Raw genomic sequence first — 17,929 nt, 5'->3', positions numbered from 1 at the left:
CGCTTCTGTTTCAGGAATTATTCTAAGACATTGGGATTACAGGTTAACGTGTAGGTCTCCCACACTATGCGGCAGGTGCCTTAGGAAGGGGCAGTGTGAACCACACCCCAGGGAGTGCCCAGCAGCAATACCACAAGACGGTACTCTAAGTTTGCCAAATTGCTGGCAAACCATCATCACAATCCAGACATCTGTAGTCTGACTCGGCCTAAAATGTGTCAAAGCTATTGTCTTTATTAACGTCTTACAAAAATGACTGCACTTAAGGTGTTAACAGACTGCACAACCTGGAGCTTCTGAAATGCACGTGCTCTGTCCCAGCCTGGCTGAGTCCTTTAGGCCCGGCGCCCGGCTGCTAGTGAGAGGAAGACCTCAGAGTCTGGGCGAGCTGCCAGCCAGCCCGCCCTGGGCTCTCTCCACGCAGGGGCTCCTGTCACGCTTCCAGCGTGACTCCCACTGACCAGAGAGACGTGTCCAGAGGCCAGTCTGTCCACTCTAGGCAGACCTCAGTACAGTTTTTCTTCAGTTGGGCAAAATCTGTCTCCTTGCAATTTCCACCCACTGGTCGAAATCAGTGCTCCGTGACACCAAATAAATCCAGGTCTCTGTCCTTTGGGTCCTTCATTCATGTGTCTTTAGCCAGGCAGCCGGCCTCCCCACACTTCCTCTCCAGCTAAACATACCAGGCCCTCAGCGCTCCCGGCCAGCCTGCTCGGTCACCCTGCTGACCGCTCTCCTTGGACACATCCCTCTGGTCTCATCCACGTTCTCTGGACGGCTGTGACTGAGACAGAATGGCAGCACGTGGCCTTAGACTTGAGCGTACAGGCAGCAGGACGAGCACCTGTCCCAGACGCGCTCTACTCCCACAGTCCACAGCTGCCCCCAACTGCTTCAACGACAGCCTCGCCATGCCATCGGCTCACACCAAGCTCGCAGAGCAGCGATGCCCCAAGACCAAGCCTCTCACGCGTGCTGCCGTTGAGCTACATCTTGACGGTCTCTTCTTCGGGTAACTTGTTTTTCTCCGTAAAATACAGGACATTCATTTACAGAGAAAAGCAGCACAAGTACGTTTCTGGTCACTTGGATGGAAAGTATCCTGAGATTCCGGGAAGCCTCAGGGCCTTAGTCCACTGCCCACCACCAAGGGAGGTGGTCTTGGCAAAGCTAACACCCTGCCCTTCTCCTAATGCAGCAGTGAGTTCCTCTCCCTTCTGGGTCTCAGTTTCTAGGTTTGATGAGAACTCAGCCTTCCCCCCAGACTAACAATGACACAACTTACTGTTCTAATGACTGTGGCTGGTGGTGGGCAAACAGTTAGTCGTTACGGCCCTGGTTCCCCCCAGTGCAGACCCCCTCTAGCCAGTGCTGGGGAGCCACACTGGCCCGGGAAGCGGGGCCCGTGGTGCAGGCCTGGCTCCGCACTAACAAGCGACGTGCCGCAGACACTTGGGGGACGGCGCCCTCACATTCTGCCACAGAACCTCCATTTCTTTCCTACAGCATTTGTTCCTCATCATCAGCTTTTTGTTTTGTTTTTACCTGTTTTCTGCTATTCAAATATGCTCCCTACTTAGGTAATGGTTCCTTATTTAAAAGTTTTTCATACACTTTCTTGGATCAGAGATAAACAGAAAATCAAATAAAGCAAGTATCCCCTTCACCAAAAAGTGCCAAAAGGTTTATGCCAGGAAAACACCAGATACAGAAAGAGCTGGGCATTTTTAATTAACTAAATTTCAACCTGTTTTAAGTCCTAAGCAAAAAAGTTACAGTATATTGTCTTACTACAATGGTTAACTTATCAGGAAAGGACTTTTTAAAAAGAACTTATACAAGAAAATGAAGCTTAGGAAGGTGGCAGGTAGCTCAGATGAAACAATAATGTTTTTATTCTGGGAGATTTAAATATATTTCAGCAATTATTTAATTTTTGACTTCTAAAATCATTATTAATAACCCCCAGTCCTAAAATTTTTCATTATGACTAGCACTGTCTAGGAGTATATTTCATGATAAAAACTGAATACATGATAGTAAGATAATTTATCATTAGAGATACTTAAATGGATAGCTTTTGGGGAGTCAAAGTAACCCTCTGTGTCACACAGAACGCTGGTTTGGAGTTGTGATGATGAATCCACAGGGAATGTCAGCAGGAGGCTCTGGGAACTCTGGGGACAAGAGATACTAGGGTGACAGGATGATGACTAATCAGAAATCTTCTGGTCTGGAGGGAAGCTGTGACTAGGAGGAAACCGCTTACACATCCTTGGAGTGAGGGAGGAGGGTCTAACAGGCTACTGTGAGCACCGAGGTTACGATGATTAAAAGACAACCTTGCAGATTCGATCTTGGAAACAGGTGTCTGGCAGGTGTGCTTCCTAGAAGACACTGGTACCCAGAACCAAGGAGGTGACCTCCTAAAGGAGCTGTGTGTCTTCAGCAGCCAAGATCTTCTTGGGGAATGTCAACTGCTTGTCACGTAGGTGCTTCCTTGGAGAACTAACTGCTGGGGACCACCCACCCTTCCAGGTTCTCTGCGGAGAACATGCCCCCAGCTTCAAGGCAGAGCGTTACGTCCACGTACAGACAAAAGACAGACACACCCAGGAGAGTCTGTAGCGTACCTGCTCCTCCGCTGGCGTCTCTGCAGATGCCCTACAGAGTCCTTGCAAAGTATCAACAGCTGGGCTGATCAACTTTGGTGACCACCAGAATCCATGCAGCTTACTTTTGATAACATCTAAAAAAGAGAGTCAATTCCCTTGAAGTTTAACTCTTAAAAATATATATAAAGTGAAAGGCAAAGCCTTTTCACGATTCTCCGGTAGACACTCACCTGTCACCTTGTTCCGGGTGCTCTGAGGAAGATGCTTTGCAATATGCCGGATAACACAGAGGATGTGCCCTAAGGTGTCTGCATTGGGGTCCTGCTGTCTGTGGAAAGGGCAGAAGAAATATCAGTATAGAACCAAAGTAAAAGTTGCTGCCAACAAAATACTTTTCTTCTGCATTATCAGTATTGGAGGAAGTAGGGTGGCATGGTTTAGGAGTCGAGTTGGGGAGCATTAAGGCACTTAATGTACTTGGACAATGAAAGCCTAAAAGTGATTCTTTTTTTCATGTTTGTTTTTACGCCAGAATTTAAAGAAAAGATCTGTGTATATTAACAGCTATGAAAGAGCCCACCTCCTTAAGACATGAGCTTTGTTTCCAAGAATCTCTCGTGTCTGGTGGCAGCTAAATCACAAGCATGCGAACCTGCTTATTTTCTCCCAGGCCTTTATGATTTGGGTGTAGTCCAGTGTGGGTGACGAGCCAGCAACCTTGGAGAGCAGCATCCAGGCCGGGGCAGAGTGCTCCTTGCCAGTGTGGGAGAGCACATTGTTTACAAAAGTGGAGGAGAACTTATCTTTCTTGGACCAGACGTGAAAAGCCTTATCTAAATAGCGGCTGGAAAAAAGATGAGAAAGCAGAATTGCAACTGTAAATACACAAAACTGTTCAGACCTGCCCCTCGGTGAAGGGTATCAACTTCTGCTCCAGGATTCTGGCACATAAAACATGCAAACAGAGGTTCCTGGCTAGTGGCTCATCTGATAGCAAACTAGGTATCTTTCTAATTATTATTACATGGAATAAGGTATATTTACCCCTCCCCTGCCCATAAAGTATTTATTTTTAAAGAAAATAATAAAATTTCATAATTCACTTGAGACCCTCTAAAATTTCTAGGCAAACATATGGGGTAAGTTACCAATAACAGGTACATCCAGAGTCTACAGGGTTTTAGTGACAAAAAATGTAGACATTGTCCTTTTTTCAATGGAAGGATTGGAGAGAAATGACATCCTAGCATTTAAGTATGGTGATATTAAACGAGCTCGACTTTGCTATGACCGGCCAATACCACTCAGAAATACATATATCAAACTTTTCTAAAATAAAAAATGCTTCTGATGTATTAAAGTGTTTGTGTGATGTCATTGTTATTTTTAAACCATTTATTTTACTTTTTCCTATAGCACTGAATGACATCATATGACTCCTGAGACAAATGCAGTATTATATATTTAAGTGGAGAGAAAAATACATTCCTTCCAATTAATTTCTTCTACTGCTAGGCACACACACACATTCAGATTAGCAAGACTTTCTCATTAAATGAAAAAAAAGAATTCTCAAAGCACAAAGAATGCAACTATAAGAAAATAAACCCATTTACACACAACAAGCATATGCATATAAATGAATGGTTTTATTAGTAAATTAGTTTTTGGTTAAAAATCTATCTAGAGGGCTTCCCTGGTGGCGCAGTGGTTGAGAGTCCGCCTGCCGATGCAGGGGACACGGGTTCGTGCCCTGGTTCGGGAGGATCCCACATGCCGCGGAGCGGCTGGGACCGTGAGCCGTGGCTGCTGAGCCTGCGCGCCCGGAGCCTGTGCTTCGCAGCGGGAGAGGCCACAACAGTGAGAGGCCCGCGCACCGCAAAAAAAAAAAAAAAAAATCTATCTAGAGTTTTACTGCAAATGACTAACATAATTTATATCTGACTGCTATCCAAAAGCAAGATACATGAAATCAACAAATATTTAAAAGTTTATGTACATGCATCACACAGAATATTAACCGAAGTTTACTGCAGGAAGCCAACAGAATGACGAAACATCCTCTGAACTTCCAGGTTTGAGATCTCAAATCTGGCTCCTCTCTGACCACGCACACCCTCCACATGGGCTGAGCCGTCCCCAAAACCTCCCAACTGGACCCTCCATTAGCCGCACTGCCCATCACAAGCAGGGGATGCCGCACCACTCAGAATGCGGTTCAGCAAACACCACCTGGTTTCCTGAAAAGCACTGCCAACCTCTATCCTAATATCAAACCAAAGCAACCCCCCTCAGTGCCCATCTCAGTGCCCCCTGCTGGACAGAACTGACCATGCTCTCCCTTATACTCCAGTAGACTTGTTTGACCTTTTCACTAATTCCTTTTCTTCTAATCACACCAACTGCTGATTCTGAAGTCTGTTCTTAGTCATCTTCTCTAGCCTACAGCCTAACTCTGGGCGATGTCCTCCATCACCAGGGTCCTCGCAAGCACACACTGAAAATGGGACTCCATCCCCGGTCCTCCCTCCACCCCCCGCCCTGCCCCACCTCTGCTTTCCGGGCCTTGTTCAACAGCAACCCCACCCAGAAGCCCTTTCAGTTAGGATTCCTGGAGCGGCAGGCCTCTAAGCCTTTGCGTTGCTATTTCCTGCCTGGAGACCCTCACCATTAGGCCTGCCTGGTTACTCTCAACTCTTGCCACCTGTAGGGATGATTGAGGTCACACCACCATCAAAAGGAAGCTAAAAACAAGAAAAGGTAAAAACCCATACTGCTCCACGTGCTCCCTGCTGGCTGCCGTGACTCCCTTTCCACTGGACTGTGGGCAACCAGAGTGGAGGGTGCAGGGCGTCCTCAGCCCTCAGAGCTGGTGCCCCCACCGCTGGACAGGTCCTCTGCAGCCAGCTGCTTCCCCTGGACCCGGGTCGCCACGCCTTGAGCTCAAGTCATTCACCGGTGGCCTGTGCTCTCAGACTCTGGTCACAGACACAGCCGATCCGTGACACCTCCTGTGCTATGAACTCCTGGGGCCCCTGCAGCATACACCACGCATGCGCCCATGACCCTGCACTGGCTGAGTCCTCCACAAGAGCAGCTCCCGCCTCTTGTTAACCGCCAAGGTCCAAACTCGAAGCTCACCTGTTCTGTGAAGTCTCCTGTCCTGAGCAGATCCTGGAATCCTAGTTACTTTCTGTTTATTAAAGAACTTATCACAAGAGTTTATTTATAGAACTCTATTCCCCTAGCCCTACTGTTCTCAATCCTTTTTTAAAGTTGATTCCCTTGTTCAGTGGCTCTCACACTTTCTCTGCTCAGGGCCCTTTTGAACTCTTAAGAATTACTGACCGCCTCGAAGACCTTTCTTGTTCATGTGGGTTATACCTATCAATATGTGCCATACTAGAAGTTAAAACAGAAACTTTAAAATACTTATCTATTAATTTGTCAGAAATAACAATAAGCCAATTACATGTTAACATAAATAATGCAATTCCTTCCCCCCCAAAACCTGGTATCTTTCTCAAAACAAAAAAAAACTTGGTAAGAACAGTGACATTGCTTTATACTTTTGTAAATCTCTTTATGGCCTGGCTTAAGCAAAAGACGTGCATTCTTACATCTGATTCTCCATTCAATTTATTTCAATATCATCACATGGCTTCTGGAAACTCTAGTACTGTCAAAGAGTAAAAGTGGCAATGGTGCATGACATCTTAATATTACGATAAAGGCTGCCAACTAAAAACTGCCGCTTGCCATCTGCCTCTACAAGGATGAGGTCACTGGCCACTGCAGTCCCTTGACCTTCCACACCTCCTGAGAGGAGTTCTGGGCCAAGACCAGGAAGGAGGCCCTCTGTGCTCTGGGAAAACTGGCAGAACAGGCCTTCAGATTGGTAGGTATTTTCAGGAAGATTTTGTGAGCCCAATTTCTTGCATCTTCTCATACCTAGAAAAGCACTAAAATTCATTAACAGAGACATCTGCTCCTCGTGACCAGCAGCCACCTTCTACCAAGATGTGTGCTTGACTGCACGTACGCCCCTCACCAAAATCACATATATACTGACCCCCGCCCCCCACCTCTTCAGAGCAGTTCCTCAGTTACGGAGAGGCTGTCTCCTGGACTACAGTCCTCAGTAAGCCCCAAATAAAACTGAACTCCCAGCTCTCTCCATGTATGGGTGTTTTTAAGAGGACTAGAGAGTCTAAGCTCCTGAATCCACCACACTTTGAGCACTGCTGCCCCTAATTCTACCCTCTCCTTCCTAACTTCGGCAAATACATTGTTTTCTAAATTGTGGTAATGTACATAACAAAACTTATCTTTTTAACCATTTTAAAGTACAGAGATCAGTGGCATTAAGCCCACTCGCATTGTTGTGCAACCACCCACCTCCAGAGCTTTTTCTCACCCCACACTGAGACTCCGTACCCCTTAAGCAGTTCCTCCCCACTGCCCCTTTCTGCCTCCCAGAGTCTAACTATTCTAGGGACCTCACATAAGAGGAACCATCCAATATTTGTCTTTTCACGTCTGGCTTATTTCACTTAGCATGTTTTCAAGGTTCATCCATGTTATAGCATCTGTCAGAATTTTGTGACTTCTTAAGGCTGACTAATATTTCATTGTGTGTATAGACCACCTCTTATTTCTCTCTTCACCAGTGCATGGACACCTGGATTGTTCCCACCTTTTAGCTGTTGTGGATCATGCTGCTGTGAACACGCTGTACTGGGCAAACACTGAGCATCACTTTATGGAGAAGAAAAAGGCTAAAAGCTCTAGTGCTCATATTATGTCCTCTTTTGTGTTTCTCTCTCCCTGTTCTCTTTCCTTTTATTTCTGGAGCTCTCTCCTCCTACTTTATAAAGTGTATCCTTTCAAATATTGTTCTTTTTCAGAAACTTTACCCCTTTCAATCATCCTCGATATTTTCTACATACTGGTTTTCTGACTGCAAATATGCACAGGTGCTTCCCCCATCTTAAAATGAAAACAGAGAGCCTATGAAGGAAGCTATGACACATCTTAATTGCAGGTAAGTTAAAGACCTAACTATAAAGGGGAAAGAAAAAAATCAAACTTCTAGGAGATTATATGGGAAAATATGTATATGATCCTGAGGTAGGAAAAGATTTCTTTAAAAATACATTAACCATAAAGAAAACCACTGACAAACTGAACTCATCAAAACACATTAAGAGAGTAAAGAGGCAAACCATGGGATGGGAGAGATATCTGTAATACATACAACAATGCTTGTACATAAATATATAATGAACACTTCTGGGTAAACAAGCAAAAGAGTGACAGCCTAATTAAAAAAAAAAAAAAAGGCCCCAGACCTGGGCAGGTAATTCACAATGTGAATATCTAAATGCTAATCCACCTATGAAAAGAGGCTCAACTACATTAGTCAACATAGCAGTGCAAATTAAAGCCACCAAGAAAATACCAGTATTGGTCCAAAATGGACTAAAATGGCTAAAAACGAAGACTGACAACATGAAATGCAGGCCGAAATATGGAGCAACTGGAACTCTCATTAAGTGCTGCAAGGAAATGTAACTTGGTCCCACCACTCTGGAAAGTTGTCTGGCAGTAACCATGAAAGATGAATAAAAGCATACTCAACAGCACTGCTCTTAGGTGTACACCCAAGAGAAATGTGTGCCAAAGATACGCATGGGAATATTCACAACAGCATTATATCTCGTAATAAAAAACTGGAAACGACTCATAATCTATTAACAGTTGACTGGATAAATAAACTGTAGCTTCTTCACAAATATCACACACACACACACACACACACAGCAATGAAAGTGAATGAGCTATAGCTGCACACAATAACTTGAATAAACCTTGTATTCCTTTGAGTAAAAGGAGTCGGACACACAAAGAATACATACCACATAATTCCACTTACATGAAGATGAAGAGGAGAGAAAACTCACACATGGTGTTAAAATCACAGTGGTCGCTCCCTTTGAGGAGGGAAGGAGAGCAATTGGAAGGAAGAGTTTTCTCAGGCCGAGCAATGTTCTATTTCTGGACCTGGGTGGTGGTTACATGGCTATATTTTTTTGCTATTTATTGATCTTACAGTTTGTACGTTTTTCTATATGTTATATTTTAATATAAAAGTTAAGAAAAAGAAATGAAATAAACCTCCCAACAGTTTCTCATGAGCTCGTATAAACTGGGTGTGCACAGTAAGATACCCCTGAGAAAAGCAAAAAAGTAGCTGATTCTACTGCTGGCGAAATTCCTCTCCCTTCCAGGAATTTCAGCAAAGCATACAGTTGGTACTGATAAAATACTTAATGAGTGAATGCATTTTCAGTCAGATTTTTAACAACAAAAGGGACCTTAAGAGATCGTGTAGTGTAACCAACTCTTCTTACAAATGAGAAAACTAAGGCCCAGAGAGATGGGGTGATTTGCCAGGGCCACAGACGGTATACTAAATCTATTATTATCTATCAGTATCTACTTTTTTAAATTTTTATTTTATATTGGAGCATGGTTAATAATTATTAGTATCTATTATGATACTAAATCTATTATTCTTTCCATTGGATGATAATTCCTCCATAAGTACATGTAAACAAGCGGGGAGATGTTTCTTGTATGATAAATTTAGAAAAAAAGGAAAGGAAAAGACAGTCAAGGGCGCACGAACACAAACCAGCTGCAAGATTACTGCAGTAGAGATTAAAATTGATCAGTGCAGGTGCTAACTCTTCACTGCATTGCTCACTGCACAGTGAAACATCCAGCAAATGTTATCAAATGGAAAAAATGCTGCAGTGTGATTAAGTCAACCAACCCAATAAGATGTCAGAAAAAGTCTAACTTGTCATACCCAGAAAGTCATCTATCATAATGACTAGTATTGTGGAAAGTTAATGTTAATATAGCAAATCCATTAATGCTTTCTACTACATATTAAGACATCAATTCGAAGCTGGAAAACACTCAGAGGAAAGCAAAGGAAGGCTTCACAAAAACTGTCACCACAAAAATGCTAAGAGATCTGAACTAGGTCAAGGGAAAAAGATCAAGATTGAGTCTTCGTATATTAAGCAATTTGGAGAGCTGATTTTCTAAGATCGACACAGGAATTTATAACAAAAGCCCTTCCATAAGGACAACCAGTTGCACACGAACGTACCCCAGTTCCTGGCTCTCTGTGCTCAGCAGCGTCAGCAGCTTCCAGGCGAGCACCTGGCTGTTGTCCCCGCCGTGGAACTGACCATGATGCCTGATGTTCTGCAGCAGGAGCTGGTCCAGACACTCCAGGGCCTTGTCCTGCACGGTGCTCTCACCGTCCATCACAGCCGGGACAACCCCCCCCAGCCAGGCCTTCTGTACCTGGACACACTGAGGCTGTGCCTGAGGAGTTGAAAGTCAGGAAGTCATAAAGACGCCTACTCTATCACAGGTCTGAACACAAATCGGGGAAGCTGTGATCGATGTTTTAGGATATGTTATAAGTAGTTGCTCACATAATTACAAATAAAACACACAGTGGAAAAAAAAATCAACATTCCAAATATATGTGAAAACCAAATTCAAGCTCCAGTAACTGTAAATCAGTGCATACTGAAATTTTAAATTTATTTATTTATTTATTTTTGGCTGCATTGGGTTTTCGCTGCTGCACACAAGCTTCTCATTGCTGTGGCTTCTCTTGTTGTGGAGCATGGGCTCTAGAGCACAGGTCCAGTAGTTGTGACACACGGGCCTAGCTGCTCCGTGGCATGTGGGATCTTCCTGGACCAGGGATCGAACCCGTGTACCCTGCACTGGCAGGCAGATTCTTAACCACTGTGCCACCAGGGAAATCCCATACTGGAATTTTAGACTTACAGAGTGATTATCTCATTATTGGTAGTGAAGCAGCACTTTTTTGTAATTCAAGATCGAGAGCAAATAGTAAATTTTTATCCTAAGGAGTAATTAGAATAGATGCTAACAGAGAAAGTCAAAACATGCATTGCTTAATGCCTTCTATCATGAAATAAAGAAAAAAACTCACTTTTAAAATTCTTCAGAAACTGATTATTTGGCAAAAGTAAATTATATATAGGATTAGTGGATCTGCTCTTTTGGCAATATCACCTATATAGGTTTTAATGGACAAAAATTAATCTAGGCCTCTTGTCTAACCAAATTAATTTTAAAATTCACATTTCTATATGAGATTTAACCTGAAGTCAACAGAATGCTAACCATTAGCATTCTCTAGCATTAGTCATATTATATTTAATATGAAATGCAATCTACCAGAGGTAATGGACAGATTCCTTTCTCTTACACTGTAGAATCCTACAGTGGACTTAGGAGAGTTTCTAACAGGTACTTCATCAAGCCCAATTATTTGTAACGTAAAATACCATTCATCAGACACACGATGGCTGCGTCTCACCATAAGAAGCTCGGTGAGAGACTGCAAGGCCTGCTTGCGGACAGACACAGCAACGTCCCGACACCGGTCCTGCAGGATAGACAGCTCTTCTTTCATACCCGAGACGTCACAGTGCTTCAAAATGCTCACTAAGACCTAGAAAGTCATGTGTAACATGAAGGGGTGACTTAGGCATAATGTCAATACAAAAAGCAAAACTGCAGACAAAACACTGCCTTTTAAGTTTGTGATTCTTTCATTTTTGAGATCATAGATCCATCCCTCTTCCCAGTAACATCCCACCTTTTAGAATCTGATGAAATTTAACACCTTTCTGGAGAAAACTTGACATACATTTTATACAAACAAGCATTCTGAAACAATTTCAGGGGTTTCATGAACCCTATCAAAATCCATCCACGGTCCCCAGGTTAAGAATCCTTATTCTAAAAAATGAAATTAAGGATATAAAATTGTGATTCCTAAAAAGCCAGCAACGCAGTAGGAACACTTAAGAAGAGATGATCCTTCAGTTCATCTATGTAATTTACATTTAACAGGAACAAGGTGAACTAACATTAAGAGGAAAGTGAGTAATGAATATGGCCGAAGGGTTTTTAAAATAGTCTCTTGCATCTTCAAGTTGGTAGTGCTTAAAAAGAGTACATGAAAAGAATGTCCAGAAAAACTCACACCTGGAGTGCAGACTTCCTGACGTTGGTCTTCTCATCTCCGACCCTGCTCCTCAGCATCATCATGAGACCCCTTCCTGTTGAGGGAACAGCACAGTCATTACAGCCTGAGCACACCACACAATCCTGAGAACATGCTGTAATCCAAGACTGACTCATTAACTGGTTTTAAATAAGAAATCAGAGCATGAAATGACATAGAAAAAGAAAAAATTCAAATAATTAGCTATTCACAATAATGAAAAAGGCAGAGTAGTAAAATTTTAGAAGGGCATAAATTCTGGAAAATTTAGTTTTAAATCCAGGCTGCTAAGTCTAAAATTCTGAATGAATTATTTAGATCTCTATTCTGTTTACTACAAATGGTAAGATCTAAACCATCGGGTTTTTTAAAGACTAAAGTAAAACAATACATAACAGTAGCTTTAAAACCTTTCCATTAATGGTCCCTTTACACTATTAGAAATTACTGAAAACTCCTAAGAGCTTTTTTTAATGTGGATTATATCTTTTAATATGAATTAGAAATTTAAACTGAGCATTGTAAAAAGATTTAATAATTTATTTTAAAATAGCAAGGCAAAAAAAAATAATAAAATAGCAAGGCACGTCACTTATAAATGGTATATTTTTTAACTAAAAAATAACTATTGTCCAAAACAAAAAAAATTTAGTGAAAAGAATACCATTGATTATCTGCAAACTCTTTAATGTCTGGCTTAATAAAAGACAACTGGACTCTCATCTCTGCTTCTATCTGCTTCTGCCTGTCTGGGACCTCTGCAATACTCCAAATTATACTTGTGAGAAAATCAGAGTGTAGAAGGTAAATGACATCTAAATATTATTACGAAAACTGTATTAACTTCAAGGACCCACTGAAGGAGGCTTAGGGACCCCAAACCACACTTAAGAACTGCTGAGGTACAAGAAAGAACATTAAAAAATGAAACAGAATACAGAAAGCAATAAAGAAAATCAATGAAATCTACGTAGGTTCCTTGAAAAATATCAACAAAATTAACAACATTTTCCCAGACTAAGAGAATAAGAGAGAACAGTCAAATTGCTAAAATCAGGAATGAACGAGGGAACATTACTACTGACTTTACAGAAATAAAAAGGTTATGAACACTACGAACAATTTTATGCTAACAAATTAAGTAACCTAGATGAAATTTCTACAAATTAGGGGAACTGACTCAAGAAGAAACAAAGACACACTTGCCCCCATACACAAAGGGCCAGGACCAGACGGCTTTACTGGAAAAGTCTGCCAAATGTTAACAAAATCGTCAATTAACAAAACTTAATACCAACGCTTCATAAACTCTTTCAAAAAACAGAATCTCTTCTGTTTCACTTTCCACCTCCCTCTGTGAAGCCAGTATTATCCTGAGCAAAACCAGACAAAACAGCTCAAGAGTACAACAGACCCAAATCCCTTCTGAATACAGACATAAAATCCTCAGCAAAATATTAGCAAATTAAACCTAGCAAGATACAAAAAGGATTATACACCATGCTTGGGATTTATCCCAGGACTTGGGAAAATCACTCACTGTGATATACCACCATAGAACAAAGGACAAAGGCCATGTGATCATCTCCATAGACACAGAAAAAGTATTTGCAAAATCCTACACTTACTCATGATAAAAGCACTCAACAAACTCAGAACAGAAGGAAACTCCTGCACACCGATAAAGGCCATCCTGAAAACTCACAGCTAACCACTCAATGTTGAAAGACGAAAAGCTTTCCCTCTAAGAACAGAAGAAAGACAAGGACCTCTGCTTTCCCCACTTCTTTTCAACACCACTAGAGGTCCTAGCCGGGGAAAATAGGAAAGAAAAAGAAATAAAGGCGTTCAGGCTGGATAAAACAAACAACTCTATTCACAGATGGTATGATCTGATATGTAGAAAATCCTAAGGAATCTCACACACACACACACACACACACACAACCTTTTAAGGCTAGTAACAAATTTAACAGTGTCACAGGACACAAGATCAATCATCAAAAATCAGTTGTAAAACCTTGCAATAAACAATTCAAAACTGAAATTAAGAAAGCAATTTCATTTACCAGAGCATCAAAGAGAATAAAATACTTAGGAATATGTTTAAAGAGCAAGAGTTATACACTGAAAACTATAAAACATCACTGAAACAAATTAAAGGAGACCTAAATATAGAAAGGCACTCCTTGTTCATGGATTGGAAAGCTTAGTTTTTTTTTTTTTTTTTTTTTTTTTTGGCGGTACACGGGCCTCTCACTGCCGCGGCCTCTCCCACTGCGGAGCACAGGCTCCGGAGGCGCAGGCCCAGCGGCCATGGCCCACGGGCCCAGCCGCTCCGCGGCATGTGGGACCTTCCCGGATCAGGGCACGAACCCGCGTCCCCTGCATCGGCAGGTGGACTCTCAACCACTGCGCCACCAGGGAAGCCCATTTAGTATTTTTAAGATGGCAATACACCCCACATTGATTAAGAGGTCAATCCCTATCAAAACGCAAGCTGGCTTTTTTGCAGAGATTGACAGCCGAACCTAAAATTCATATGGAAATACAAGAGACCCAGAATAGCCAAACCAATCTTGAAAAGCAAGAACAAGGATGCAGAGGCCACACTTCCTGATTTCAAAATTACTGTAAAGCAACAGTAATCAACAGAGTGGTACCAGCATACAGATGGACGATGAAATATCAATGGAATAGAACTGAGAGTACAGAAATAAGCACACATGCCTATGGTCAACTGACCTTTGACAAGAGTGCCAAGAGCGTTCAAAGGTGAAAAAACAGTCCTTTAAACAAAGGGTGCTCCGTCAATTGATATTCACATGTGAAAGCTGGACCCCTCACACCATATGCAAAAATTAACTCAAAAATGAACCAACACAAAAATGTAAAAGCTAAAACCATAAAACTCTTAGAACACCATCAAGAAAGTGAAAAGATAGCCCACAGAATGAGAAAAAGATATGTGCAGATTATAGCTGATGAGGAACTTGGATGCAGAATAGATCAAGAACTTTCACCTCAAAAAGATAAGTGGGGAGCTTTCCCTGGTGGCGCAGTGGTTGAGAGTCTGCCTGCCGATGCAGGGGACACGCGTTCGTGCCCCGGTCCGGGAAGATCCCTCATGCCGCGGAGCGGCTGGGCCCGTGAGCCATGGCCGCTGAGCCTGCACGTCCGGAGCCTGTGCTCCGCAACGGGAGAGGCCACGACAGTGACAGGCCCGCGTACCGCAAAAAAAAAAAAAAAAAAAAAGATAAGTGGACATTTGGGTTGTTTCCACCTTTTTGGCTATTATGAACGATGCTCTTATGAACATTCTTGTACCAGTTCTGGGTATGAATATATTTTCATTCCTTGTGGGTGCACACTCAGGAGTCCTATCAGGTCATGCCATCTGTGAACTGCTGGGTCATGTGGTAACTCTATGTCCAACGTTCTGAGGAACTGCCAGACTGAATGAACACACAAAATGTGGTCTATCCATACAATGGACCATATGCAGCCATAAAAAGGAACAGAGTACTGATACATGCTACAACACGGATGAACCTCGAAAATGAGTGGTAGATGAAAGAAGCTATCCACAGAAAGTCACATGTTGTAGGATTCCATTTATGTGGAATGTCCAAAATAGGTGAATCCACAGAGACAGAGGCAGGGGGAAGGGGGGAATGGAGAGTGACTGCTCACAGGTATGGGGTTTCTTTTTCAGCTAATGAAAAGTTTCTGGAAGTTGATTACACAATTTTATGAATATACTAAAAAACACGGAATTCAATACACTTTAAATGGTGAATTTTATGATATGTGAATTCTCTCTCAAAACAAAACCAAAAAACACCAACAAAGGTACTTATTAGCATAGTGACTGGCATGTAGTAACTACACAATTTTTTTAAAGTATAGTTAACGCCAATAATATGTCACTTTAGGGACTTCCCTGGTGGCGCAGTGGTTAAGAATCCGCCTGCCAATGCAGGGGACACAGGTACAATCCCTGGTCCAGGAAGATCTCACATGCCGCGGAGCAACTAAGCCCATGCGCCACAACTACTGAGGCTGCGCTCTAGAGCCCACACGCCACAACTACCGAGCCCACACGCTGCAACTACTGAAGCCCGCACACTCTAGGGCCTGTGTGCCTAGAGCCTGTACTCTGCAACAAGAGAAGCCACTGAAACGAGAAGCCCACGCACCGCAACGAACAGCAGCCCCCGCTCGACACAACTAGAGAAAGCCAGCGTGCAGCAACGAAGACCCAACGCAGCACCCCCCCACCCGCCGCCAAAAAAGTCACTTTAGTTTATCAAAAGTAAGATAGGGGACTTCCCTGGTGGCACAGTGGTTAAGAATCCACCTGCCAATGCAGGGGACACAGGCTCAACCCCTGGTCTGGGAAGAGCCCACATGCTGTGGAACAACTAAGCCTGTGTGCCACAACTACTGAGCCTGCGCTCTAGAGCCCGCGAGCCACAACTACCGAAGCCCATGCACCTAGAGCCCATGCTCTGCAACAGAAGCCACCGCAAAGAGAAGCCCGCGCACTGCAACAGAGTAGCCCCCGCTCACTGCAACTAGAGAAAGCCCGCATGCAGCAATGAAGACCCAATGCAGCCAAAAATAAATAAATAAAATAAATACATTTATTAAAAAAAAAAAACAGCAAGATGGGAACATGGTTGCTATACATCTGGCAAACTTTTATACTTTGGAAGCGTCGTTAAATCAGTATAACTCAATAGTGTTCGCAAGTGTCTGTGCGACAGTGAATCTGTAACTTGCTCAGACTGGAATTAAACCAGACATTTTTCTAGATTAAATTTCTTTACATATTTTAGGGAATCTGTTTATACATATTGAGTTATTGCTCTGAATTTGAGTAACACACGCTATTATCTAGTCATTTAAACGTAATCTTCCAGGCTGCAATGGTAAGTAATGATCCTCATGGCACTTTACATGTGCTTCAGCATCCATCTCACAATATTACGGCTTTATGTAGACACATACCTGCCTCTCCCACTGCTCCTTAAGAGATGGAACTATGTTTTGTTAGAGTCTGTACCTGCAATGCCTTGCACAGATTGGGAGGGACCACATACATGTTTATCGAATAAACTAATAAATCTCATTATATCACTTATCCTCTGCAAATGTTCTCTCTTTTTTCTTTTAAAGTCACTTCTCTAAACATAATTTCTATAAACCTGACAACAGCCCTTTGCGAAAGACAGGGAAGGTGTTAGGATCAGAAGTGACAAGCAGGCGGGGAGTTCTGCTGACTCCCATGTCTTGGGTCATGCAGCTCTTTAGTAGCAGTGTTGGGATAAGAACTCAGATTGCCTCTCATTTCTAATGTAGTTTTTCCCCCACTGCATTATGCTGTGTCATAGTATAAGTGAAGCAAAAGCCCAGAAAAGTAAAGTGACTTTCTCAAGACCATACAGCTAGACAGAAACAGAATCTGAGAGTAGCTCCAGGTCTATCTACTACCTAGCCCAGGTGTGTTTCTTCCCTCCTGAATCACAGACACTTTACCATCCCAGATTATTCTGGCTTCAATAAGTCACTGAAAGGGAACAGGCATCATTTGTGTTCAGAATCCTGTGCTGGGATCCATGGAAGAGAGCACCCCAAAACCACTCCACACGATGTGTATGACCCATTAAAGAATAGTTCATACTGTTGGTGAAGAGAAATTATCTAAATTCTGAGCTTTTTCAATGGAAGCTTGGGCTCACAGTTCCCTACCATGCATTAAAAATGGATTCTGGGATGGCTTAATCAGAGTCAAGATGCCAGGTGGAAAAAGTAATAAGGAATAAAAAACAGACACAAGGGTGAGTACCATAGTATCGTTTATCTTTTCCCCTCTTTCGTGATGACTTTTCTCCAAACACAAATTTAATTTCTACTGCACCTTTCCTAGTAACTGGTCCTTTCTGGCCAGCAAGCCCAAGTGTTCAGAACAACGGACTTCACTAAGGAAATAAAATATTTGCTAACATTCTCTTAAGTGTGACAGAAATACTGGGTTTCAGTACACGACAAGTGAAATGTAGCTTATTCTTTACCTTAAAATGAAATACAGTATAGTGCAAAGACATCAATTAAAGATATAAAATAAAAATTATTCTACTTTTAAAGGAAAAAAAAGTTCCAATTCTTGAGGGTGAAT

At 42.5% G+C, this 17,929-nt stretch overlaps 1 protein-coding gene across 1 annotated transcript in view; it reads right to left on the bottom strand.

Moving 5' to 3' along the window:
• Positions 1-17,929, bottom strand: part of NCAPD3 (non-SMC condensin II complex subunit D3) — a 60,407-nt gene that overhangs the window by 22,916 nt on the left and 19,562 nt on the right. The window contains exons 14-19 of the mRNA XM_081239645.1: positions 11,730-11,803; positions 11,056-11,190; positions 9,799-10,019; positions 3,268-3,459; positions 2,846-2,943; positions 2,634-2,749 (exon numbers count right to left, since the gene is read on the bottom strand). Coding sequence (XP_081095771.1) covers positions 2,634-2,749; positions 2,846-2,943; positions 3,268-3,459; positions 9,799-10,019; positions 11,056-11,190; positions 11,730-11,803 — 836 coding nt within the window. The remainder of the gene's footprint in view (positions 1-2,633; positions 2,750-2,845; positions 2,944-3,267; positions 3,460-9,798; positions 10,020-11,055; positions 11,191-11,729; positions 11,804-17,929) is intronic.

This window comes from Mesoplodon bidens, assembly GCF_964165515.1.
Source record: "Mesoplodon bidens genome assembly, chromosome: 7".
Classification (NCBI taxonomy): domain Eukaryota; kingdom Metazoa; phylum Chordata; class Mammalia; order Artiodactyla; family Ziphiidae; genus Mesoplodon; species Mesoplodon bidens.
The sequence above is the reverse complement of the archived record's forward strand: the minus strand, read 5'-3'. Positions and strand labels throughout refer to the sequence as shown.